This window comes from Anser brachyrhynchus (genome assembly GCF_964034855.1).
Source record: "Anser brachyrhynchus genome assembly, chromosome: 1".
Classification (NCBI taxonomy): domain Eukaryota; kingdom Metazoa; phylum Chordata; class Aves; order Anseriformes; family Anatidae; genus Anser; species Anser brachyrhynchus.
Window position 1 is genome coordinate 60,615,714 of NC_137694.1, and position 27,325 is coordinate 60,643,038.

Sequence of the window (27,325 nt, forward strand, 5' to 3'; positions counted from 1 at the left end):
GATAATCTGCACAAGAGTCAAGAGATTCAATGCTTATTTGGAAAAAGAAAAAGAAAACAAAAAACTTCCGTATGGCGATACATAGCTCATTTTCTCTTCATTCATTCCTCAGTTTCAAATGCTTCTTGAGAATATATGCCCACTGTAGCAATATTAGTAAATAGAACAGAGTGTATTTTGTAGATTCATGGGATTTAATCACGAAAATTCGTAACATCTATTATTAAATCATTGCTGGAAGGCTGGAAGAAACCGCCACATTTTTGTGTGGGTGGTGAGACTTGCAACAAAGCATAGTATAACTGCTGGGCCTCTACTGCACACATATATAAAAAGCAGTCTGAAAATAAATCTGGCAGTCTGGTTCGGTGCTATTCTAAGCGGTGTGAATATAAGATCTATCCACAATGCCTTACTCACTCCTTGACCTCCACGAAGTCTTTCCTGGAATAGCAATATATGAGTTTTGAAGCCTAGGATTTGGCTTAAGCAGCCTCTGTCTAAGGACCGAGGGTGCGCTTTGCCTTTGCAGAGCTAGCCTGCCGTGGGCAGATTCTTCTGGTGGCTTCCCAGTCGATCGTTCCTCATTCACTCTTTCCATTCGTGTGCTTGTGTTTCAGCACCTTGTCCAAGCAGAGGAAGAACGTCATCAGCTGCGTCACCGTGCATGATTCCCCCTACTCCGATTCGTCCAGCAACAACAGTCCTTACGCCGTGCAGCATCGCGCAGGGCAGAATAACGGGAACACCTACGACACCAAAGGGGTTCCAGAGACTCACTGCAGTGGGAACCCCCGAACAATCATCGTGCCACCACTGAAAACCCAGGCCAGTGAGGTGTTGGTAGAGTGCGATAGCCTGGCACCAGGTAAATTGCACCTCTTCCGTCAAGAAAATTAGTAAGAAATAAATGATTTATCTTGGAAGAATCTCATTGTTCGGTTTCATTTTGTTTGTTTGTTTGTTTTGTTTTTCAAAGAAACCGTGCTCCTGCCCTTCTCTCAAGTGACACATCTGTTCTTGGGAGCCATATTGCATTATTTATGTGCCCCGGTACACTCAGGAGTCACGGGGGCAAGTGTTATTCCTAGTTACTTCTGTGCAAACCCAAGAGCAGAATGCAGCCTGTAGCTCAACATTTGACATGAAAGGCTCCCAAATGCAAGTGTGAACCTTTGCTTACTTGCCTTTCCATAGGTTTACTTTAAAATGGGTAAGAGATTGAAAACACCTGTGCATTTTCATCCAAACTTGTTGACGTTTCTGGGAAGAACATTTCCTCAGCATCTTCATTATGGACTGATGAGGTTTGCTCATCCAGAGCCTCTTCAATGTTAGATAGTACGATGTGTTCAAAAGGGGCTTATGTGGAAGTCTGGCCCAAAGCAATTGGCTTTGAGCTACTTGGCAGTCCTTTCTTTTGACACAATGCTGGTGAACACGAAGGCTCAGAGGGTGAGCTTCCCGCTAGCTCCTTCTCCCTCCCTTCCTACTCACCATGAGGTCAGCCAAGCCAGGGCTTTTATATGCTGTGCACACTATACTTTCCTTCCTCTCTTTGGGATTTGTACCTGCATCATACAGTTCTGCTGGCAGAACAGTTTCTCACACTTCTGAAGTATCTATAAAACCTCCTCTGGGCCCAGTTTGGGGTCCAGGTGTCAGGTCTGCTTGCCTGCCTCTAGGATAACAGGCTGGCCTGTGTATATGAAGCACTGCTGAGATATTCTCTTAAGTAAGAGAAACCATTTTCTTATCCTGCTTCTGTTGTGTATCTCCTCCCAAAAGCCACTCTGGAGGAGATTCTGTGAGGAAAAGGTAGGGTGAGCGATTAAAGAATGTGATATAAGCTACAAATGTGTTTCCTTTCCTGGCACAGTCACCACCAGTCACCACTCATCCTCCTACAAGTCCAAGTCCTCCAGCACCGTGACCTCCACCAGCGGTCACTCTTCAGGGAGCTCGTCTGGAGCCGTTGCCTATAGGCAGCAGCGACCAGGAGCACATTTCCAGCAGCAGCAGCCTCTTAATCTAAGCCAGGTAAGTCAACTGAGACAGATTTTGGTGGTGTGTCATCCAGCTGCAACCCACTGCTCCTCCAGCGTGGGCTGTACTGTTCTAGCCTAATGATAGTTGGGCCCCATTTGAGTTAGATCGACTTGTTTCAGCGTCACTGCAGACCTTGATCTTCTAGCTCAGGCAGTAAAGGCAGCACAGATCCTGCCCCTGAGTGGGCTGGCAGTACTCTTACTGGGTGTTTTGGAGTCAGATGATCTAACAGTGTGAGTGGGAATAATGTAAGAGAGGAGGTGTTGTGGCTCAGACACAAAGGAGTGGGACAGGACCATGCAGGAAGGCCTGAATTCTCTGTAGCTGCAGGTAACCGTGGGGAGAGTATCCTTCAGGTGAACGGAGTGCATCAGTCCAGCTGCAGGAGTGGGATAAGTCCCCGTCAGATGTGATAAGGCAAAATCGAGCCTCTGTGTGCATACGTGACCTCTTGTCATGTAATGAGTTTGATCCATTCCACGATAAATCTGGGCTGAGATCTGAGCAAAATACTGTTACCTGGCATCATGCAGTTCCCAAGATATTTCATAGTCTGTGACCAAAACACCCAGGGGATTCCCTTCTTAAATAATGCCCTTTTCGTGGGCTGCACCTGGAGCCTTTCTCTTCCCTGAGGTGAGGTGATGAGAGTGGGGAAGTTAGAGCAGTTACCACCATTTCCAGAGGAGACCATGTGGACAGCACAGAGGACAGTGCCGTTTTGCATCCAGAGCTGGATATAAGCAGAACTGGTTTAAGAGAAATACTCTGTGGGAGAAAAACACTCCCCCTCCTCAAAATTTAGTTGAAATTTCAAAATTTAAATAACTTGAAATAAAAGTGAGTGAAAATAGAGGAAATGGGTAAAATGCTGTTTCCAAGAGTGGGGGAGGAGTGTGGCTGCCACGTTTTAGACCACAATGACGGCACAGGGAGTGCTCAAAAGGATAAAAAGAATTGGAAAAATAGAAGGAAATAACATGGAGCATTGTACTTCCTGTCTGCTAATTCCTACTTTATTGGTTATTTAATGCTCTGACTACACCATAATTACAAATGACTGGGAAAGCTCCTTGACATTATTGTGCAATGCAAAAAAACAACTTAGAAAATCCCTGAAAAAGTACATTGTTCCTGTCCCACTGCAAGAAGTTGCCTGTGCTAAAGTAATTATAGTTGATTGCACGAGGCTACCAGGCACCTGCAGGATCTGATTGAGTTGAGGGTTTTATCTTTAAAAAATAAAGTAGTCATTCTACTTACTGCGGACATGATAACCTCAAAGACCCAAACTGAACAAAAATAAATTGCCTGTTCCAGGCATAGCTAAGTGACTTCATTCCCCTGAGCTATCAGTGCGCTGTATTTCATCAGCAGAGAGCTCAGTAACAGAAGCTGGGCGTTGTGCAAGTGACTGGACTTGTGGAAGACGTTTTTAGGACCCGAGCATCTAAGGCTGGGTCTTCATGGTAGCTGCGTCAGCAGGTCGTTGCTCAAAGTGGGGGGCTCTGCTCTCCTTCTGGGGGCCATTTAGGTGAATGTATGAAGCTACAAGGTCTTGCTAGGCTTGGGAGGGACCCTTTACCATCGCCTGTTTCCGAGGGAAGGTCATGGTGATGCTGAGGGTTTCAGGAGGAGCACGAGGGACTTTCCTGAGGCCAACCTGGTTTCATAGGGAGGTTCCCAGGCACGGCTGAGGAGGTAAAGAGCCGTCGTCTCTTGTCTTGTAACCGCTTATCACTATTGCTGTCTTTATCCAGGCCCAGCAGCACATCACGACCGATCGCACAGGGAGTCACCGGAGACAGCAAGCCTACATCACTCCAACGATAGCTCAGGCCCCGTACTCTTTCCCGCACAATAGTCCCAGCCATGGTACAGTTCATCCTCACTTGGCCGCGGCTGCCGCTGCTCACCTGCCCACCCAACCCCACCTCTACACATACACCGCCCCTGCCGCCCTGGGCTCCACGGGCACCGTCGCGCACCTGGTGGCCTCCCAAGGGTCTGCGCGGCACGCCGTGCAGCACACCACCTACCCCGCCAGCATCGTCCACCAGGTCCCTGTCAGCATGGGCCCGCGGGTTCTGCCCTCGCCCACCATCCACCCGAGTCAGTACCAGGCTCAGTTTGCCCATCAGACCTATATCAGTGCTTCTCCAGCCTCCACAGTCTACACTGGATACCCACTGAGCCCCACCAAGGTCAACCAGTACCCTTACATCTAAACACTGGAATAAGGAGCGAGAGACACACCCGCCACGGGGGAGTGAGGCGGCTGCTTTTGTACTGAAGAACATGACAAACTAACAATGCAATGGGAGGCTCACGTGAAACTTGAACGAAGGAGACTTTCAGGAAGAAACGAGAAAGAGGAAAGAAGGGGGAGAACCAATTCTACAATTTTTATTTAAAAAAAAATAAAGAAAATGGAAAAAAAGAACAGAAAAAAATAAAACCACAAAAAAACAACCATTCTACACCAAACTAGAGAGAGAGAGAGAAGCAGAAGGACCCTCCAGCGGGTCCTGTGTTTTGAAGAACTTCACCAATAGACTTTTAAAGGTTATTTTCATCCAATAGTGAGCTACATTTAGAAATTTGTTGTCCAGAACACCTAAAATGAAATCCATTAGGTTTTTAATCCAATAGGTATATGGATTAGGGATTTATCCAGCATTTCAAAGGGTTTATGCTCCATCCTTGCTGTGGTCTCTGTATCCCAAAGCACACGTGGGGCTTTGGGATTTTTCTGGAAAGTGGGTAAGGGAGGAGGAGGGAGGAGGAGGAAATGTTGTCCCAGTGCTCTAAATTCTGATTAGCACTGATCTGCTTAAACATAACAGGGCAAAACAGGCCACGCAGCACTGGTTGAGATCAGAAACAATGGGGTTGTTTTCCCCTTTCCTCGAACACACTGGATAAATCCCTGAGAAATGCTATTCCTAAATGAGATCTCTAATAATGTATGTTGGATTTCAGTTTCATTTTATTTTGTTTTATTTGGAGTTTTTCCTTTTAATCCCTAGCCGTTTTAGTATAGGAGGAGACATTTTAGCTGCCCCTGGTAGAATGTAGCACTATACAGGTCATACACCCTTTTTACTATTTTGTGTTGAACTTCAACGATACCAATAGACTATTCCTCAATGTGATTGCACAAAGAAAAGTGATATAACATAGGCATGTAACAAATGTGATTGTCCAGGTATGTATGTGTGTGTGTGCGTGTGTGTGTATGCAGATGCTGCCTTCTCTCTGTGGTGTGTTCCTCGGCACAGCCATTACAACTGTCACAGTCTTAGTTTTACATCATTCCCTCGTAGTGCCTTACCGAACTACAGACGCGGTTTAAGGGTTTACTTCCACTGGTACTCCTAGAAACTGACTGAGGCTAGTCGGAATTTAATCTCAGCTCTTTTTTCTTTTCAGGTTGTTATTGCTGATTTTCTTCTTCTGGTGATGGTGGTGTTATTTTTTTTTTTCCCCACGTTGTCAATCTTAGCTCACTTGGCAAGGTGTTGGGGAGGCTTGTAGGGGTTAGAAATGTGTATATCTGGGTGTTTTCTCTAGCACTGGATGGGCTGGAAGTGACCAGGTTGGTTGTGAGACCCAGCATGACTCCCAAAGGGTCTGAAGGTGTGTTTGTGGATTGGTCTGTTTCTTTCCTGTTGAAGTAACAGCTTTCCTCCCCGGAAACTGAATTCTCATGTTGCTGCTTGCCGACGTTCTCGGTGGAGTAGGAGGACAGAGTCCTCCCAAGTAGTCAGGTTGTCTCAGTTGTACATCTGAAAGGGGAACAAAACTTTAGCTCATGGGAGGGGGAAACACTAGCCATTGCCATCATCTCTCACTACATCTGTCGGTGGGAAGGAGTTGGGAAAGGACTAAAAGCAGTCCCAAAGCAAGCATGGGAAAATCCAGTTGAGAGAGTCAAACTCAGGTTTCTTAAATGGAAGACAGTATTGCGAGACATTGGGCCTTACCCACTCCAACACGGTTGTGGCAGTATGAGTTTCCCTTCCTCCTCTCACACCTATTCTGTGAAAGATTTCCTGTAGTGGTGTAGCGCCCCTTGACTGGGGGAGCATGTTGGTACTGTGGGTCCTCCACACCAAGGAGCACTACGTGGTCTTGTTTTCTGAAGGTTTCTGAAGAGAGCCTTCCCTACAGTTGGGTTTGGTTAGGAGGGAAGTTTGGCTAGTAACAGCAGTTGCACTGCTGCATCGATATTTAGAAGTGTCTCTAGAGTACCCATGTATATGGTCGGGCTTGGGAGAAAGAAGAAAGTTTGACAGAAAGTTTCCATGAAGTCTACATGGCTGCTCAGCTCCACTCCACGATTCCCTGTAACTAGAGCATGAAGTATTTAAGTGTTTCACAAGATGCTGGAAAATAGCAGGTTCGTTGACAGAGTGGCGAGGGATGGGTTCCCTGGGTGGCGATAAGGAAGGAGGTTCTCTCAAGTGGGAAAAGATGACAAAAAGACAAGCACAAATACATTTTCTTGTGGTGAGCGCTTGGCTGGCCTGGAAGAGAAAGGGATCCTGCTATGTCGGATTCAACAAGATGGTTCAACAAGACTGTTGTCTTCTGGCAAACCACCAAATAACCTCCTGGTTGCCAGCTCTGATTCCTGGGCTATCCTTGCACAGTTTTCTTTTCCTGCCTGTCCTTCATTCCAGCTCAATATACTGTAGATGAAGATGTGATCTCCCAGCAGTCTGTGCACCTTACCCCTCCCTTTGGAAATACAACACTTCCCCTCTCATCTGGGGCAGGAAAATAATTCCCCATTCTCGCTGTAAAATTCTGGTGCATTCCTCTCCTGTCCCACCAGTTCAGGAATGAGAGCGTCATGCTGCTTGTGTCATGAAAAGGAAAGATAATGTTATTTTATTGTATGATTGTTATGATTATGATTATTATTTTATTATTATTATATTTTACTCTGGGTTTTAATTGCACACGCATTCCTTAATCTTTTTTTTTCTCTTAGTATTGTTGTTGTTGTTATTAATTTTATTTCTCTTCATCTGTGGCATCAGAAGGGTTGCTGTGTTTGTGAACACTGCAGAAGGAAGGGGAAACAAGGTTGTCCTGAGAATGAGAACCTAGGAGGAGCGGGGTGGCTATGGGAGACAGCCTTGAGGGACAGTGTTCCTCCATGTCCCATCTGCATTTCAGAGTAAGTCCAGAAACATTCACTCAGAGGCCAAAACCAAACACCAGCTAACAATGATCTATCAGGAGAGTAGGATTAAAGGCAGATGAGGACCTTGGGGCCTTAGGATCTGGCTCACTATCACTTTGATAGGACTTTTATTTGAGTTCAAGCCCTATTTGTGCTCCAGGCCATGATTATTTGGCCTTTTTGACTAACCCAAGGCCACACGATGTGGTAAGGGTTGGGTTTTCCTGAAAGAGAAAGCAGATATGTGGTTCTCCAGAAACAGGACTAGTGGAGGAACTGCAGTAGAAGAGTGCATGTGGTTCTCAGTCCAGTCACGGATGGGATAAACAGTGCTGGTGCACACAGCAGGCATTAGCTAGGTAAAACACAGCAGCAGAAAGAGCAGGTTCCTGACCTGTTCTTCCACTCTCACTGAAGATTAGTCGTGTCCACAGGGCCAGGATGCTTGGTTTGCCTTTATTTTATTTTTTTTTTTTTGTCCCTGATGTAGATTTTCCTTTCTTTTATAATTATTTGTTGTGAAAATTAATTAAGCTATTCTAGTCTCTAGAATGTAGGTATTTATGTTTTCGATTTGCATCACCTGCTCTGTTAGAATGGGGGGAAGCAGTGGCTGAATTGAAACTCCATAAAAAAATGATAGGACTTCAGCAGAGACTTAATCATGCACTTGAGTGCTTTACTGAAGAATAGACTTAAACCCTTCAAGTTAATTACTTGTTTATATGCTTCTCTGGCCTAGGACTGTTGAAGCATGGAAGGCTGTAATCTCAATCACAAACGTGTTTTAGTTATATTAATTGTGTTTTCCCTGTGTACCCATCTGGCCTGCTCTCCCACGCAGGCTTGAATCTGATTTCGGGGGCGTTTGGCAGCAGAGCTGGTAGAGCGGCACACGCTGGCAGTGAGGAGCGATGCGTTGCGTGTCGGAGGAGGTGGCCTTTCACGTTGTCCATGCTGGAGTCGCTGACCTGCCAGCTGGAGGTGGCCAGATGATCACGGTGATGGGACACTGGTGGCAAGGGATGAGCAGCGTGGCTGTTGAATTGCTGTGGTGTTGCGACACCGAGTGAGGGCTGTGTTTTCTGGTGGGTACGGGGGAACTGAGCAACACCTCCTCCCTCACACCTGTACAAAGGCACGGTATGGGAAAGTGTGGTGCTGGTAGTCACAGGGGAAACCTGATCAGATTAGCAGAGGAAGCAAAAGTTTTGCATGCTATCGGTGCCACATACATAATAACAGCCAGCTTGTTTTGCTTGCAAAGTCCTTTGGGGAGGAAACAGGATTGACGTGTTTGGGTTGGGTTGGTGCTCTTTGAGTATGTGGAGTAAACTGCGTGGAAACTTGAGAGAGGAGGCGAATGTTTAGATACTGGAAGTGTTTTGGGTGGCTTGTGGCTGGCATGGCAAGAAGGCGGTCCCTTTCGCCATCATCTCATCTTGCTTCCTTCTCACGTGGGAAGCAGAAAGAAGCACGGACATTGCCTCTCCTTAGGGGTGGATCGTCAGACTACTGCTGTGAAACCAGACTGTAGAAGGGAGTGGAGAAAACAGTTGACATGATCAGAATGGAAGACCTGAATGGAAGCACTTCCCACTACAGACTGGAACAAATCCAGTAATTTGAGAGAGCACAAGCAATTGCATCGTCCTCAGCAGTTGCACCTGCTTGCACCCAACAAATCAGGCCTTGTCAGATCTCCTTCTCTCTCTTTGTTCTGTGGTTTTGTCATAATACCTGAAAACATTCCAAGGAAGGGACACTTCTATCTGACATTTTTCCTTTTTTATATTTTCAAGGGATTATGTCTTGCAATTTGGTTTGAAGGAAATTCCATCTGCAAACTTGAAGGGCGATAAACCCAGCTTTTTCTTTAACCAAAGAAACTTTATTTTTTAAAAGAGAGAGAAAGAGACCCCCACCCACTACGGAAATTAAACCAAGCCACAAGTCACGGCTGCCAGGCAGCAGTGATAAACTGTGGAATTGCCTCTTTTGTCTTTTTTTTTTTTTTCTCTCTCAAGTTTCTATCATTGTCTCAAGTAGCTAGCTTGATGAGCAGAGAAACTCACACTAAATATTGCTGCTATCCTAAACTTTAGGGGATGTCAAAAACGTTATTCTTCTCTCATTACTGTTCACCTTGATTAAGATGCATCAGTGGCAACAATGCGATGTTGAACTTGTGAGCTGTGTGGTGGGGATAAGCTTCTGGGTGTTCTGCGTGCTTCTGTAGCACCTCCTTCTCGGGATTTGGGATGCTGGTTTTGTTCCGAGCGTCAGACCCCAAAGAGCACTGCAGCATCAGGCCTTTGTGCGGCTGGGCGAGGGTGTTGGACTTACCGGTGTGCTCTTCCATGGCTTGGCAATCAGCCCATCGGAGAGGTCTGCCAGTTTCGGGATAGCTGTACGCAAAGTCCACATAACTGATCTTTGCTCAGGGTGGGCAACGCAGACAGGAAAAGTGTGGGACGGGAAGGCTTTCCCCCGTCCTGCTGCCGTAGCCCTGCCTGTCCCACAGGAACGTCAAAGCAGTTGGTCCCCAACCCTGGACACCTGCCCCCATTACCCCCCTGGTCCCCGAACCTCCCTGGCTCTCCTGTGAGGACAGCCCATGCCCAAAGCACGTGCTGGCCCCCACTGGCCTCTCGCGGCCTGCTGCTCATCCCCTGCATGTGGGGAGGAGCAGGTGGGGGTCTCCACTGCGGGGATCCCCACACCTACCCCGGCAGCGCCTGGAGCTGGTGCGTTGGTCCTGTGGCATGGCGGTGCTGGGGCAGCTGGCGGGAGCACGGCACCAGCCTCTCCTGGTGGGTGCCCGTCCCACAGGTGGCACCGCTGTCCGCCGGGGCAGTGTGAGGCGAGAGCCACCAGCCAGGGCTCTGTGACAGAGGTGGCTTTTCCCCGAGTGTCTGGGGATGACCCCGGCAGTCTGTTAAAAGCTGCTGGCACGTGTGACGGCCTGCAGGACAGGCAGGGCAGGCCACTGCGGGCGGCCGGGCTAGGCCCTGCGGGCGCCAGGCTCCGCGGGTTGCAGGCCATGCGTTACAGCGCTGGCACGCGTAAGGAGTGGGGCTCAAATGGCGAACGAGCTCGGTTCCTCAGAGGTCTCACGAAGCATGCTAGGAGGGTTGGCTTTCTGCATTTCTAGTTTGAAACTCCTGTTTCTCATTTACGGGTTAGCTTTGTCCTTCCAGTTTTAGCAGTGCTGCTATAACAGACTATTCATGTGTGTTTGAGGATAAAGTTTTTGTTTTTAATCTTTTGCTTATCATAGTTAATCTAAGAAAGGCAATACTAAAGGTATATTTTTTTCCAAAAATGATATTTTTTACTGCACTGATAAATATTGTGACATCTCTGTTCTTAACTCTTTCGCTGTGAGGGGAACCGTGTGCAGACTCACACAAACCTTGTAAATACTTGCGTGTACTTCTGACAGCCAGGGATTTATTTTTTTTTTTTAATTTTTTTCTTTCTTTAAAACAAGGTTTCCTCTTTGAAACAGAAAGCAATGGGGCAACAATGCTCAGAGCAAAAGCAAAGCTTATCCCATTTTCAGAACATAGCCAAGGAGTTTTTGCAGTGCTGGCATAGAGTTAATATTTAATGCCAATGTGTTTTGATTTTTTTTTTTTCCAGCAAATTGTTTGGAAAGGAATAAGACAGAAAAGCTTTGGTCTGGAATTCTGATCAGAAATGTTATTTGTCTCTTTTATGGCACCTCTGATTTTTGTTTTTCCTTTCTTTTCCAAAACTGGCTTGCTGCAGGCTCGCTGGCCTGGGCTCTAGGTCAGTCGGCGGCTGCGCCAGGCGCCTGGTGCTCAGGGACCGCCGACTCCTTTGGAAGCAAACCCGCCGCCGGTCAGGATTCTGGATCCTGACGGCGACAGAGGGTATGCCAGCAGACCGTGGGGTATCCTCGGGTTTTTTACAGAAGGATTTAGATACACTTATATTACGCAAACTGTGACCTAATGGCAATAATTACCTCAAATGTGGGCATTCATCCTGGTTTTAGCCTTTCTGAAAACATGTAGCCAGCTTGAACTTTGATTCAAAGACTCTAAACTCTGTATGGGCGGAATAACGATAAATGCCCACCCTGGTCATTGTTGCTTGAGTGAATTCTGAAGACAGTGAATCTTTAAAGAGAAAAAGTTAAACCAAGGAATAGATTACTCTTTTATGTATTTTAATCAATTGTGATGTTAAATGCACATGTAAGTATATATGTTTATAGCTACTGTAAAATGCTTTGGCCTTCTAGAAGATATTTAATGAGTCACATTTTAAACCAATATGAACTGAATAATAGACCGTGGCTACTTAAACAGTTTTCTGGCTACATTTTATAGTTATTACAGTGTTTTATAGTTTACATTTAAACTGGTACTTTTTAAGGGAAATCTTGTGTTTGTAAGTGACACCTTCAAAAACTCAATACAGCTGCCTCTTTTTAATTTTGCCCTTTACAAATGGAAAAGTACAAGTGTGTCTTTAATATGTATATTCTGTTCTGAGATATAACATAGTGTTGGAAAGTCAGTCCAGAGATCAAGTAATCCACTGTATTCCAAAGTCTGGTTGAAAAACACTCCACCCACTTTGTGGATTTAGCACCTCTAGTCCAACAGATAAGCTATTTGTTTGTGTGCTCGTTTAATACCATACTTTATCAAACTCCTTGGGTTGAAGCAGGGAGCGCAGTACTTCCAAATTCACTGTTCTGTGTAGGATCCTCATCTGGATGAAGATACCCATGTAAGAGAATGAAGGATATTCAAAGGAAGGATTGTATTGTACTGTTGATAAATCTTTAGCCAAATGATTAATTCCTGAGTTTAGTGATTGCCTGTTTTATTTTGGTTTTGTACGTGTGTGTGTGTGTGTGTGTGGTGTATGACAGCCACTCAGAGGCAATGCTGTAATTTGGCTTTCGTCTGTTCACCCCGTTATTACAAACGGTGCTTACCACCGCAGAAACTGTTTGAACCAGTAAACTAAATACAAAGTTCATTGACCATCTCGTTGTCAACTTTGTTTTCTTAGCCAGCGTCAGTTCCCATCAGTGCTGTCTCCCTGCTGCTGTTACGGTGTACTTTGCATTTGGGTATGTCACACTACCCCCTCCCCAGTCTCGCCTAGCTGTCTAGCTTGCTCTTTTGTGTTCTGTCACTTGAGTAACCAATGAACATGGTATAAATGTCTGCTGGGCAAAATGGTACTGCTAGGTCATGAAAGCCCAGGAACTGGCATTTAAAAACATAAATCTGTGTCTGTCTGAAGAACCGATCTCCTGTGGCGGAGCCTGGGTGCCCCAGGGGGGCCCCTTACGTTTCTGCCCCATGCCTGAGGCACTGGTCCCAGCGACCCCGGGGTCAGCGGTGTTGCAGAGGAGCAATGGAGATGCTCGTGGTGCCACTGGCTGCTGATACAATCCCCCAGTGCAGCCCGGGGCTGCCGTGCCCACCCCGTAACCCACGGAACCAAAGCGACGACGCATCGCGCGGCAGCCCACGAGCAGCGCTGGGGCTGGCGGGGATCATCCCCCCTTTCTCAATCATCACCTTTTGCTGCCCTCGGCACTTGCACGACCTTTTGTTCTTAAGGGGGGTCAGACCCACAAACACCAGCACACTTAAGCGAAGGAGACAGTCCTTTTGAATTCTTTGGCTTGCAACTTGTCAGGCAAGAAGGGGTTTTGGCCACTGGCAACGCACATCCCATAGAATCCGAATGGTTACGTATAGCACCGCTGCCCTCGGAAAGGAAATAACAGGCTTCTGCCATGCTTCCATGTCACATGGTTACATACAACACTTCTGGCTCCCCTTCTCCCCCACCTTTATTCCTTCTGTGTTCGATTTTGTGTTTTATTTAATTTGATTTTTTGCTCTGTATTCTTTTCAAAATGAAACTTCCATGGATATCCCAGGGCACAACCATTTCAGGTGTAAAAAGGATCTCCTCATCCCCTGTTTCACCAGCCAAGAAACCAAGGCTTTTTGGGTACCGATTCTACTTGGGCAGAATCAGAATGTAGCCTGTATCTTTCATACCAAACCAAATTTCTGAAAGGAGCGGAAGTGTAATTAATAGCTTTATTAAAGGAGTGTGAGAGAGAGAGAGAGTAAGAGAGGGAGCGAGATGGTGAGAAGAAAGAGGGGCATCTAGGAAGTTGACAAGGCTAGACTTCGGGTAGTTAAAAATGAACCAAGAGGTGAAACATTATTTACAAACAGTAAAATCCTTTTAAAATCAGGAAGGGGGAAGTGGAGGGAGCATTTTATACCTTTCGACTGCCCACAAGCCCAGCGCACCCTGGATGGAAAGTGGAAGTTAACGTACACTGAACCAAAATTCTTGAGGGGGAGAGATGGGAGGAAAAGCTGTGAAATGCTATCACCACTGCAAGGGAAAAGATGCCCCTGCCCCAGCTCTGGATCTCGAATGGTTCTTTCTCTACAGCATCATCTCAGCCCAGATACCCCATGAAAGCCCTGAGCCGTTGTGTTCCTTCACTGTACGGTTTCTGTAATAAGAGTGTTAATCCATGTTAATCTTTGTGAAAATTATTGTGTGCAACAGTATTTTCTTGTGTACTGCTTTTTTTTTCCTATGTGAATTGTCCCTTTTTTTCTTCTTTTCTTTTCTTTTTCCTTTTTTTTTTCTTTTGGAAAATATGTCTTTCTTCTTTTAAAAAAACAAAACAAAACAAAAAAAAACTGATGTGTTGTAGACCTCTATGTAACCTATTCCTTAGTCTCATATTATAGGTATGTTATAAGAATGGATATTTTACTTGGCTTTAGAATGTTTTACAAGAAAATTAATTCTTAACCAATCAAGTTCTTGCTACTAAAAAAAAAAAATGCTTGTGTTTTTCATCATGACGTTGTGTGCTTCTAATTAATAATCATTTTCGTTGTAGAAAAATGGAGTGAATTTATATTAGTCTTGGAAACTAATAATAGCATTGTAAATTTATGAGATGATTTTAACAGAAAATACATTATAGAAGAATATAGTTATTTTAATTGTAATATTACTAACTGTAGGGTGAGAAAGGAGGTCCCGTTGTGGTGAACTATGTTATAGCTTGTTATTCACGGTTTCTTTTTGATCATTTTTTCGGTCTCTGAGGTGAAACGAGTTATTAATCAGAATTTGTAAACTCACATATGCATATTGTATATGTGTAGAAATGTAATCACACTTTGTCTTGGAATTACATTAAACTGTTTTAAGTCACTGCAAAGTTTGTGTGTCTGTATGTCTTATCGCTAGTTAAAGTTTGGTCTGAATGTTTGGTTAGTTTTCAGTTACTTTTATTTAATCTCCCAAGTCTATTTGGAAAACATCGCTAACAGTATCATTAATAATAAGTAAACAGTTTTCCCTTTGAGGTGGAATTTTTACACGTGTGAGACTAGCAGTTTGTTCTTATTGCAAAAGAGTGTGTTTATGGTCGGATGTTCATTTGGAGCTTCACCGAAGCACAGCAGGGTTGCGACTTACACATCCCTTTGGAGCTCCCTGGCATGCTGACGGAGGTGCGGGCACCAGCTGCAAATATTAGCCTGGTTTTTCTTTGCATTATGCCTGAGCCCCTGTTTCATTTGTTCCCTTTCATCTCTTTGCCAAGCCCCAGCTGACCTTTGAGAAGTTTACTCAGACACCAAAACGCTTCAACAACCACACGCTGCCACCAGCAGTGCCTGCCCTTTGGGCAGTGCCCCATTTGCACTGATAAACTCACTCAGGCGGGATACCTGTGGAAGATCCCTCATTACTCAGTGCCACCCTGCAGGAGATGAGTGGGCCCTCACCTACTCCCCGTGCCAGAGGGAGAGCAAGACCTCCTCCTTTTTGTTGCTGACGTTGTCCAGCATAGGGACTTGTGTGCGAACTGCCAAGTCTCCTGGCATGCAGGATTCAGCTTCTTAATTTGCCCTCTGCCTTCCCATGGCTGGCCAGTGAGATTCACAGTGGTTTATACTGGGTTGCCCGCTATATGAAACACCAGATAAGCGTTGCTTTGGATTTCTAGGCAGATGCTGAAACCTTTGGTAACAAGAGGACACAAGACCTAGCTGCCTTAAACTGGCTTAGACCCCAATTCAGCAAAAGCAATTAAAGCTGTACTGCCGGTGCCTATTTAACACGCCACTTAAGTTTGTGTTTAATTTAAAATTGTGTATCCTAACAAACGTCAAGCTTTTAATCATATACTAGCAGGTAATTCCATGGGTAGGTGCTTTACTGGAAATGAGGAGTTTACTGGGTGATGGTATAAGGAGGAGACATTGGTGAACGGTCTAATCTCAGAAACACCTATAAATCATAAAGAGCTAGAATAAATGGCAGAGTTTCTCCATGTTTGCATTGTGTTACACTATCTTGTTTTGTTGTTTGTTTGGTAACACATCTATAAAACTGTAAAAAAAAAAAATGTTTGTCATTCCGTTGTCCAAGACCAGAACAGATTAAAACTGCATTGCAGTTGGACAATGTTATTTCTGACCATTTATCCACAGGAGAGGAAAATACTTTCTCAGTTTGAGCAGGGCTGCTTCCGATGGAACCTGTGATGTCTCACAGGAGGAAATGAGGATTTTCAGCCAGCAGATGAAAAGGTGAGAACCATCTTGGAGAATCAGACACGCCACCAGTGACCCAAATCTGGCCTCCAGACTTCCCACGCTCTGAAGGTGCAGCCATTTCACAGGTTTCTCCATAGATCATTTATCCACACATCCACTTGCAAATACTCCTGAATTTGTTTAAAACTAAAGTTGGTGAGTTGCTGGGGCCTCAGGAACACCGGCACCTGGAGAGCATGAGCCTGAGCAGCTGGTACCAATGAGCACCACCAGCTTTGGGTCACGCCAGCTCTTTCTGGGCCAGAAGGAATCCCTCTTGCTGCTCTGGAAGTGGTTACCTCAGCAAAACTGGTTCATTCCAGGTGGGGATGGCTCTTGCTTAAAACTGAGACGGTGGTAGGTATATGGACGTGGCATACACGTATCTTTGGTGTCTGAAGTCTGGCTCCTAAGTTTGTATTCATATCTATGAGGAGAACTTCTCTGATCTCCAGTGCTGCTCAGCCCTTCCGGTCACTACTCACTTCCAACAAAACTGGAAATGTAGGCAGGGAGAGGAGGGGATCGGTGCTGCTCCAGGCACCTCAGACCACCGCCCTCCGTCCCTGTGTACGTGTGTCAGCTCAGCACAGCACGCCCAGGCTGCAGCTGTGGGCCTGCGCCTCAGCATTTCTCCCTTCTTTGCTTCTTTATCTCTGAAGCCGCTCACCCTCGCCGTGCCAGCCAGGCCAGGGCAAATATGCCTGCATCAGCGTTTCCTCTCATGCTGTTTTCCTTTGTTTTCTACCACAAGGTGGTTGTGCAGACAACAAGTGTTGAAGGCCCCTGCACTGCACAGGGAGGACTCTGCCTCTCAGGGCTCCCGCTCACGGGGCGGCAGCGTGGGGGGTGCTCCAGGCCCGCGCTGACAGGGCCGCGAGTGGGGACTCCAGGCCAGCTCCATCCCCTTGGGTTCTTGTGGAGAAAGATTTTTAAAAGTCACTTTATTCCCCTTCTGCTGTTCCAAGCTTGTTTAAAAGATATATATAAAGCTTGTAATAATGTGTGGTTAAAATGAAGGCCTTACCTTAATTCAAAACACTGTGACAGCAGCACTTCACCTGCACACAGCAGCCATTTGAGCCCCTGTCGGTAAAACCCTCCCATGCCGCACAGTCCTCTGACTCCAGAGCTCTGCTCGCCGCTGTGGCAGCATGTTCAGGGCTCCCTCGCTGCTCAGATCTCTTCTTCCTGCCTTCCCCCCTCTCAAAACATCCCCTTCTAGTTGTTAATGACCCCTGTCCTGCATGACCCCCTTTCCTCACCTCTCCCCTTGCCTCCTTTATTTCCCCTCCGTATTGGTTTGACCCCAGCATGTGTGTGCATAATTTAGCAGGGTGCATGAGAGCTGGGGGGTGCGGGGAGAGCAGGCACGGCTTGTGTCAGGCAACAGCCTGTAGTGGAGGGTGATGGGAAAAGCAAATCCTATTAGTGGTGTGGCTTTTTTTGTTTGTTTGTTTGTTGTTTGTTTGTTTTGTTTTGTTTGTTTGTTTGTTTTAAGCTTTAAAATAGCATTGTGAAAGGAAGAAACAAAGAGGCTGGGGCCCTTTCCCTGCAGCCGTGCAATCCCGCAGCTCTGTCACTGTCCTCTCCACCAGCAGCCCTTGGTGCTGCCTGCTGAAGTACGGAGATGGAGGCGCACAGCACCGACTTGTAACCCAAGGGAAGTAAAAAAGCCTATGCAAAGAGGTGGTGGGCAGCAAAGGGTGGGAGAGGGTCTGGTACCACTGGGAAGGGGGAAGTGTCCCGAGACCAGACACAAGAGGGAACATAAAAGAACTGGGCAGAAACTGGGCACCGGGTTGAAGAGCAAGAGAAGAAAATGGTGATGTAGACATGATCTTCCACATAAGAGGAGATTTTCAGAAACAATGACTTTCCAATGCTGTAACCAAAGTACAGAGGGCACAGAGAGGGTGTCAACCCCTTAAAAAATCGGGTCCTTTCTCAACCAGATTTTTCGAGCCAGCCTCGACAGCAGTTAACTCCAAGGTGGGGTGTACACAAGACAGTTCTTTGGGATACATGGAGGAAATATTCCTTGCACCATTAATAAGTAAAACAAAAATATTTTTAAAATAGAGTAGATTTCATCTTTTTTTTTTCATGCTTTTTTTTTTATATATAATTTCTGGGTTTGTTCACGTTTTATAAAGTGCATCATATACAGTGTTACGCGCATGTAACCCACAAATAAATTAAAAAAAAATTAAAAACACATCTATCGGGGCTGCATCCTCAAAATTGACCTTTCCAGAAGAGCTCGGAGGCCGCTGCTGGGGGCTGCCGCCGCCCAGCCGCCCCGACCCCGGGCCCACCACCGCACCCATGGGCGCCCCGGAGCCATGCGCTCCCTGCGGCCGGCAGAGGGCGACGGCTGCCCGCGCCTCGGCCCGGCTCGGCTCGGCTCGGCTCGGCCCGGCTCGGCTCGGCTCGGCTCGGCTCGGCTCGGCTCGGCTCGGCTCGCCGACCTGTGTGTGCAATGGCAGCTTGGCCAAAAATCCTCCCCCCTCCTCACTTTGGTCCCAAGTCCAAAACGCAGCTCTGCTGTGAAGAAAATCGACTTCATCCCAGCCAGCCCTGGTGCGGCTGGGAACCTTGGAGACACTGCAATAAGCGGTGGTAGCGGAGGAATCCAGAGGATGCAGAGACAACTACAAAAAGAAAAACATTAATAATAATTAAATCTATATCTAGATATAGATTCTAAGATTTCAGTTTAAAAAAAATAGTTGGTACTATTGGGAAAGCAAAAGTTAGCGGAATATTCATTCAGCAGTCAAGTGAGTTCACTGATATCACTGGTGCTTTCCTCTAGAAGGAGTCAAAGATCCTCAAATACCTGCCTTTGATCGCAGGGCTTGCCTTTGATGGCAGGGAACGGTGCTGTGCCTGCGCAGAGGGGTTTGTAATGCCGCGGCTGGATGCCGAGTGTTAACAGCTGACACATCCAGTGCTGGAACCATTGCCTCTGAGATTCCCCACAAATCGATGGAGACACCTGAATGCAAAATCTGGCTGGCGAAAGGGCATGGGGGTCTGCCCATCCATCCCATTGCCCTTCCTTTGGTCGGACCTGGGAGTCCTCTGGCTTCTTAAACCCATGCTGCCCAGATGCTCCTGGCTATGGTAAGGAAGATGAAGCATATCGCTTCTCAGGAAGGTGAGGGGCTGTTCAGATTGGTATTTTGTCCTCATCCCCCAGGATACTTCACCTCAGTATGCAAAGTCAGCATCCAGATTTCAGCCCCATGAGAAGAAAACTGAGCGGAGAAGGGTGTCTGTTTTGTCTCTCCTCATTACCAGTTTGAGAGCTTTCATAGGGGACGGGGCTTTCACCAGGAAATACTGCAAGGTTTTCGGCTATGTGCAGACACTGGGGAAGCCGATGATCTGCTGCGTGGGGAAGGAATAGCTGGTAAGTAATTTCTGACAAGTGAAGTGCGTGCAGTTTACAAAGTAAGCAGCTTGGCTCCTTTCTTAATGTTTCATAATGCTCCTGGACCAGCTTTGTCATTTATGACCTTTCTTCACTACGAGCAGAGGTTACACAGAAAGGACGTGTTTTTTCAAGAGATTTCAGTAGGATGCATTCCTTCTTGCCCTCTGACTGCGGGCAGATGGGCTCACAGAGCAGTGCACACACTTACTAAGAAGCTCAGCTTTCTCCGGCCACCTTCGCTCTCCCTTTTCTTCCTCCTTCTTTTCTTTATTTTCTCCCTTCCTCTTGATTTTACATATGAGCAGAGTTAACAATGGTCCTGACCAGTCTGTGCTGAGCTCTCTGTTACTGAGCCACCCCATTTGCTTGCCCAGGGCACTGCATTTACTCCCTGAACTGTGAAGCAGTTGTTCTTTATTATGGCCCGTGTCTCCATTTATTTACAGAGAAACCCCATCAAAGGGAACTCAAAGTACATTTCTGAATACAACAACGATCGTCTGAGGGTGATCCTTTCCTCCTGAACAGTGAAACGTGTTTCTCCTCTGCTCTCCGTGGCCTGGCGTGTGCTCTTTATGCAACAGGTTACCCAGGCAGGAGAGCCATATGATCTTAACTCTGCTGGTTTCCTGGTGAGTAAGCATTGACACATGGGAAAATCCATTTTAATTTTCTGGGAAATCCTGCAATTGGAGAGTCTGTGAAGGATCCTAAAGTGAAGGAGCCCCACAAGTCGCTCTGAAGCTGCAGGCTGTGTGAAAGGGGCTGGTCGAGTGCAAGGAAACCTTGAAACTCCTCTGGAGAAACGAATGCACTGCTACTGCTCTCCTGCAGAGGAGACCCTCTGGTCATGCTGAGCATCCCAACGAGGAGGAAAACGAGTGTGGCGCATCTTTCGTACCTCCAGGGAAATGCAATCGTAATCTCTGATCTGGTGCTAATTGATGCTAATGAAAAGGCTCCAGCAGACTTTTGAGTAGACCCGCAGGTAAGGAGAAGTGATACCGTTTGAACATCACTGCTGATAACAACCAGAAGGACGATATTATGTTGTCATCAGTCATGGCAGTAGCCAAACCTTTTGGACAAAGATCAGGAGAACTCTCCAGCTTGGTCCCCCTCAGTCATCCCTCACTTCTCAGGCAGTCTGGTCTCTCTGGTGTCCAGGGATTGTCTCTGTGGGGCAGAACAACACACAGTGGAGGTACTGAGGTGGTACTCCGGGCATGCAGACCCTCACAGCCCTCTCTTGCCCACTGCCCTCCCAGAACCCAGTTTCATACATGCGGTAGCTCTGCAGTGCTCTGCAAGGGAGAGGAAAAAGCACATCAAGGGAGAGGGAAGGGACATGGCATGGGTTAAGCCCTGCCCCTAAGCCTCTCCTGGAGAAAAGAGGGATGCCCTGTTCTGTGCAGGTGATCAGGGCAGAGATGGTCAGAGAAAAGTGGAGTCAGGACCCAAAAAAGGTGGTACAAAGCAGAGCCAAAGACTAATATTAATTTTTCCCAGAAGAATGAGCCCAGTAACTGCAGGCTGGGTAGCCTTGGCTCAGTTTCAGGGAAAACAAAGGAAGACCTGCATGGGATTCAGCTAAGAAAGAACTGCAGAAAAGAACATGATTAATGCCACTGGCATAGTTATATGGTAACTACAAGCAAACTTGTCAAACCTGATTTGTGCTTTTATGAGACGATGTATTTGGTTGACAAAGGTAATTGCATAGTGATAATGTACATGAAACTGTGCTGGGCACTTTAGTCAGTAGTGCAGTGCATTTTGATTCTAAAAATTAACACTGCAGCATCAATACAACTTGTGTGAGCTGCACCAGCAGGAGGCCAACTGACAGACCTCAGAGTCAATGAGGACTTCACGACAGGCTTGTGGGATCAGGACTATGCTGGAAGCTGTTTAATCTATTAATGTATCAATTTAATCTATGATCTAAGTGAATACGAAATCTCTATTGATAACACCCGGGGCTGGCAATGACTAGGAGGACAGAAGAGCGTAACGAAGTCAGCTGTGCAGAGTGGTGTGCCCGATAGCAAAGGGCTGCTTACTCTTGGAAAGGTAGAGTTTGCAACCGGGAGTAGATTGAAAAATTATAGCTTTGTGGGTGGTGTTGGCAAGTCTGAAACATCCAAGCTGCTAGAGATTTGGAGACATTAAATACTGGGGATTCTGAGGGCACAGAGGACCTGTCCTGGACCCAGAGGCAAGCAGCAGAGGCTCTCCAGGACGTAAGACCTCCAAGATCAGCACCCTCCCGGCTCCCTGTCCTGGGAAGCAGAGAGCCTTTTTCTCCCCAGCTCAGCTAACCAGGAGCACCTCCAGCCCAGGCTGTGGAGGGGACACCCCACAGCCAGCAGCCCTACAATGCAAATGGGCACTGAGTAGCTTAAAGTCCACGTGAGGAGCAGAAGACGTAGTCAGTGGATTCAGCCTCCTGGTACCATTTGCTCGACTGATGTACTCAGGTCTGCTGCAAAGGAAGACTGCACTGTGTGTGCTCGAGCAGGATCACGCTCTTTCTGCAAGCCGATCCCCCCTGCCCTGCCACCAGCCTGGCACGGGCAGGCAGCAGCAGGGGAGCGTTGCCTGGGGACTGCTCCGTGCGTCCCAGGGGAGAAACGGCAGGGTCAAGTGACAGCGCCCTTCTCAGGTTTACCTGGGGTTTGTTGTTATGGCTGTCGGTTGTCATTGCTTCTCTTATCTGGGAATAATGAGTTCTCACGTTTCTGTACCACTGCCGAGGGGGGGAAGCGCAGGCTTCTGCGGCAGCCCACATGTTCAGTCCCTGTACCTCCATGCCAAACAGGGACATTTTCCCCCTCCACTGTAGTCTTCTCCAGGATAGTTGAGGCCAGCACTCAAAATGTGAATAGATGCCATTGATACAATTGTTTTCCCCTAGTGCCCAGACTACATCTGGACAGTGTGGCCTATTGATCACGGGGGACTCAAGAACAATTTTTTTGAGCAAAAGATGTTTTTTTTTTTTTTCAGCCAGATGAAGAAAATCAAAGATGAAATGTAAGATGAAACAAAATTTAAAATAATTTAAAAAAAAAGCTTTTGTGCATTAAGTCTTACCAGAAAGCACAGTTGTTTTCAATAACTTCCATTGAACGTAGACACCTGTTCAAGGTCAAGTAGAAAACCCAGTTCTCTCTCAAAGGTTGGTTTTCTCTAGCTTGTTCCAACACTGCTTTTCATCCATTTCTTTTGTTTCAGCTGTGGTTTTTAGCAGTTCAGGGCTTTCTGGATTCTCCCTGGACTTACAAAAAATTAACACTTGCCTGCACGAAGGTATGTGGTTAGATGTTTCCTGCTATAGCTTTTTAACAGCTCTGTGCTATTTGAAATGGCGTTGGTATGTGGTCACTGTTCGCTTCCTATTTGCTTTCTCCAACATTCTTCTGTACAGCCAGGCAGGAAAATAGCCAACAGGAAAACTGAGATATCATCGACATCCATAAAATAACTTGTTTTCTCCATCATTTTTCACACACAGATTTACCTTATTGCTTCTGTTACAACCACCTTAAACCATCAGCAAGTGGCTTCCATAGGAAACTATCTGGGACTTCAGGAAGGGCTGAAGCATCGCTCCCTCATCATAAGCAGGGGTTGCCTTGTTGATGTGGCCTACCTTGTTTCTCTCCCCACAGTGGCTCACCCGGGGGAATGTTTCGGTTTCTACATACCCCTGGCTTTTCTTGATCACTGATATTCCTTAGGCTGGCAAGGTAACTCTGCTTTCCTGTATGTGAGCTATTGTCAGCTTACTCATGAAGGGGGATAATTACCCAAAGTGGTGAATTATCAAAACATGCCAAACGGCAGCCCTCCTCCCCATTAGCTTTTTGTCAGTACTTGGTTCTTTTTTTTTTTTTTTTTCCTTGTAGTTGCTGTGCTTATCCTCCCTCCTGTGTGCACTAACTGATTACACTGATATAATTCCACTGAATTTGAGGGGATTATTTTCCGAATTATACTGGTGAGTCACCCTTCTGTCCGTCGATCAGTTGCCCTGATCACGGTTGTATTTCAGGGTGTAAAATCAGTGTAACCGTCAGAAGCTATGAATTATGGAGGTGGGACTCATTAGACCTCAGGGAATCAAGCAGCTCTCCTGTAACTTGCCTGAAGATACCTGAGTTGAATCTCCTGAGACTCCAAAAGTTTATCTCCAGCTGCTCTGACTGCATCTAATTTATTTTCTAGTGGTTGCAGGTTTCTTGCTTTCTATCTTCCCTCTGCACGATTTTCCATCTCTTTGCATCTTCCTTTCTTTTCCTCATTATTGCTTTTTCTTTTTAGCTGCATGTTACAATAAAGTGTGCTTTTCTAACGTGTTTCCACATGAGGCTGTGCTGGAGCTTGGGCTGTGGTGAAAGGAAAGATACTAAAAATATATCAAGAGGTACACTGTTGGGTAATTTAAAAACTAATATGTCTTGTGTTAGCCAAACAATAGAGCATTTGATAAGCTGTGCACTGCTGAGAGGATCGTTTTCAAAGGGTCATCCACCTGCAGTACAGAATCCACGGATAAGAGGTAAGCTTTGGGCTGACCTCCCGGCCAAGAATCCTCTCCACCCTTTCCCTTCTGTCTTTGGGGTGGAGGTGAGGATGCCAGAGCAAGGGGCTAGGACGTTTGACAAGATTTTTCATTGTGAGAAGGAATGACAAAATGGAAAGGAAGGATAGGGGTGGCGAGGGATGGAAAAGATTAATAATTGTTTCCTTGGCAACTGAAACCGTGGAGCCTCATGCAGGAATCCCTGACAGAAATCCTAGAGGAAGCTGGGCGAGATGATCGCAATGGTCTCTTCTGCCTTCAGACTGTTGCAGGCTAAGTTTACACATCACAGCGTGGTGCTGCATAAAGAGACCGAGTCAGTGCTAAATGGAAACCAGAAGCTGTATGGCTGTAAGAGACCCTTGGGAAGAGAAGCCCCATTGTCTCCCTTTTATAAAATGAGGATTTTTTTCTAAAGCAAAAGATGAGAAGATTGAATAACCTGGCAAAGATTATTAAAATGTCTTTGGCAATGCGGAGGGCAAGCACGTTACCAGTCTCTGCCCGTCCCTCTCATCACTGGAGTGGGACCACATCCCCCTCAGCCGAGGGTGTGCTGAAGGTGGTGCACAAGGAGGTAGCAGAATGGCAAAGGGAGTGGGAAGCAGGCAAAGCAGGCGCTGTGCAACGAGTGCCGTCTGCCCACCACGCAGGGCTGTGCTCCGCAGGCACCACCAGCACAAAGGGGTCCCCGTCCTCCGCAGTGCTCTGCTGCAGCAGCAGTGAGCCTCCAGGAGGGGATTTTCATGTAAGAACTGGGGCATAGATATGAATATTAATGAAAGCAAGATTGACTAACTTCATGCTATTAAAAGATTTCTGGTCCCAGAGAGTAGGTGGAGCCTTTTAAAAAATGTATAATGAAATATAACGTGATACATAACTTTAAGGGCATTAAGAATGTGGATTTTGATCCTTTCCAATTTTCTGTTTATATAATGCTTTGCAAGCGTGAAATGGAAATATGCTTTCATTTGAACACTTTTTTTTTTTTCCTTCTCCTCTATGTCCCATATACCAGTATTTGTTAATGCAGAATTTCATGGCCATGCATTCTGGTGAGCCACTTGGCAGTGGGCAGCTAGTATTGATTTCTGCTCCAAAAATAGAGCATCATCAAATGCTTGTATATCTATAAATGTATACATGAATATATATTTTTATTTATAAACACGGGTGTTGCAAAGTCACAAAAGACAAATGAAGGTTAAATCAGAATTGTAATAAATACACAACCTTGCCAGTTCCAGTGTAAACTTTTGTGACACCTGTATGTTTGATGCATAAATGCTGGCACTTTACTATACCTGGAGTAGAAACTATAGATTCGGAGCAGCAGAATTTCCAGACAGTCATGTTGGAAAGAAGCACTGCAGCATCAAGGCAGCCGGTCCACTTATTTCTGTCTGATCATGACGTTAAATAATTGCCGATGCCTGCATCACTACCACTTACTTCTCAGAGTAGCTTAATGATAGGAAACCAGCTCTGTGAGTGATTCCCTGTACGAATGAGTAGAGCTGTTACATGTGTCTGTCTGTTCCTCCGCAAGGAGCTAGCGGCTCTGGCAGTTCTGAGAAAGCAAAAAATGAAAGGATCCTTAGAGAGCCAGTATATTTTTTTTTTTTTACTCTTTGCTCTCTGTGATGGAGAAGGCTGGCGCAGAGCACAAAATGAAATTTATGTTCCCTGAGACTTTCTTCTGGGCTGGCACTGAGTACTCATGAGTAAAATACCGTGTCGGTAATGTGTCAGTATGGCCATGTTCTCGAGTGCAGTGAGAGGGGGCTACTACAAAGCATGCCAGCCAAAATAAGACGGACGAATCCTGCCTTCCTGTCTGACATATTTCTTAAAGGCAATTAGGAATGGGGTACATATGTGTGTGTATCTGTGTGTGTGACCGTATAATTAGTATGTAAAATGTAGGATGCAAAGCTAAAAACAGTGCGTTAGTTCTTTACTGCTCTCCTTTTTAAAATCTTGTGGCTTTTTTTTTTTTTCATTTTTACTGCTTATTTTTTCACCCTATTAATATCCATAATATCCTTTTCTTTGATGAATGTCATTTGGAGACCTGAATAGTGATGTCAGTTGAATGTGTAGTTTTTATAATTTCACTTCCCTGAGAGGTAGCTATTCCTTTAGGGCAAAAAAAAAAGATGGAAGAAACTTAAGGGAAATAAAATGAAAAAGGAATTTAATTCTGTTATTTTGATTCATGGATACCCAAAATGAGACATCAAGCTTGGGATTCATTTCATCTAATGTTATCCATCTAAAAGAAAAAAACTAGTTATCAAAGCCTTCCTCTACAGACAAAGGAGAGAGATAGGTCAGATATCGGCCTCTGGCCTTGCCAATCTTATCACGAAATGCATATTATGCATATCATTTCTTTCCATTCACAACAAAGAAATATAGCATAGAGACTGAGTTTCAAAGAAATGTATGCATGTAACTTCAGTTTAAAAAGATCTACTACGTTTGTCCTGGCTGAGTTAAGGAATGCAAGTTCTTTCCAAAGCAGATGTAGGAATGGTTTCATCCCACTGAAAATGAGAGGTCTTTAAGCCGTCAAGGATGTGGAACATTAAGCCAAAATGAGGAAATGCTGGATAAGTATTTCAGAGGAACAGAAACAGAGAGGGACGTCCCAGAGTAGGAGTCAAGCCTTCTGGAGGTTCAAGGAAGAATATTCCCAGTGTGACATTACCCAACCTTTTTAAGATGTACTAAATGTGCTTCCTTCCAGAGAGGCAGGTCAGTTGGCTGGGCTAATTCATTAACTTGATTTAGGGAAACTAGCATGCTATCACCAACTTATATAAGTCACAACATCTTTGTTGTTTATCTTTAAGTCCTAGATCCCGGAGTCACGTCATTTAATAAAAATTCAGACTTTAAAAAAGTTCTGTGTTTTTCTAGATTGTGGACTAAGACTTGAAGATGTGAACTGTAAAGGCTCCAAAAAAGGAAAAGCAGACACAAAAACAGATGTTAGTGATCCGTTAGCCAGCCTTATGATTTCTGAATACTCAGACTTGACCACCAAGCTGGCATTAACATAGTGTTAACATCTTGCATTGCCTGCCTTCCAACACTGTGTCAGCTCTGGTACAGATGGAAGGAAAAAAGAATGTACTTCTCTGAATGGCCTTCCTCTTTTCTTCCCTATCCCCCGTGTATTCATAAAGCCACACTTTGCCCCGTACTGCAGCTCAAGAGACATTCAGAGATACAATTATGGTGCAAACGTAACAGGGTTATTACCACAAGAACACAACAAACCGCTGTAGCTAAAGTATGTGTATTGCAGGCCTGTGATGTTAAAACCAGACTTCCTTAAAGTGCCTTTGGTTGCAGACAATAACAACAACTTGTATGGCAAAAGACCACTGAAA

General features: G+C 45.7%; 1 protein-coding gene and 1 long non-coding RNA gene across 13 annotated transcripts in view; one reads left to right on the plus strand and one right to left on the minus strand.

Moving 5' to 3' along the window:
• The window catches only part of HIPK2 (homeodomain interacting protein kinase 2), a 135,866-nt gene extending 121,359 nt beyond the window's left edge, over nt 1-14,507 (plus strand). For 11 of the 12 annotated variants that reach the window (XM_080558274.1, XM_080558272.1, XM_080558266.1 and 8 more), the window contains 3 exons: nt 621-868; nt 1,880-2,040; nt 3,810-14,507. In XM_080558274.1, the coding sequence (XP_080414400.1) occupies nt 621-868; nt 1,880-2,040; nt 3,810-4,277 (877 nt within the window). In that variant the 3' untranslated portion in view covers nt 4,278-14,507. Of the gene's footprint in view, nt 1-620; nt 930-1,879; nt 2,041-3,809 lie in introns of those variants that run through there. The other variant, XM_080558267.1, reaches the window with a different exon arrangement.
• LOC308179296 lies at nt 7,703-18,311 on the minus strand. The gene is made up of 2 exons (XR_013940325.1): nt 16,919-18,311; nt 7,703-16,806 (listed from the first exon to the last, which is right to left on the minus strand). It is a non-coding gene; the product is annotated as an uncharacterized lncRNA (long non-coding RNA).
• Nucleotides 18,312-27,325: the final 9,014 nt, after the last annotated feature.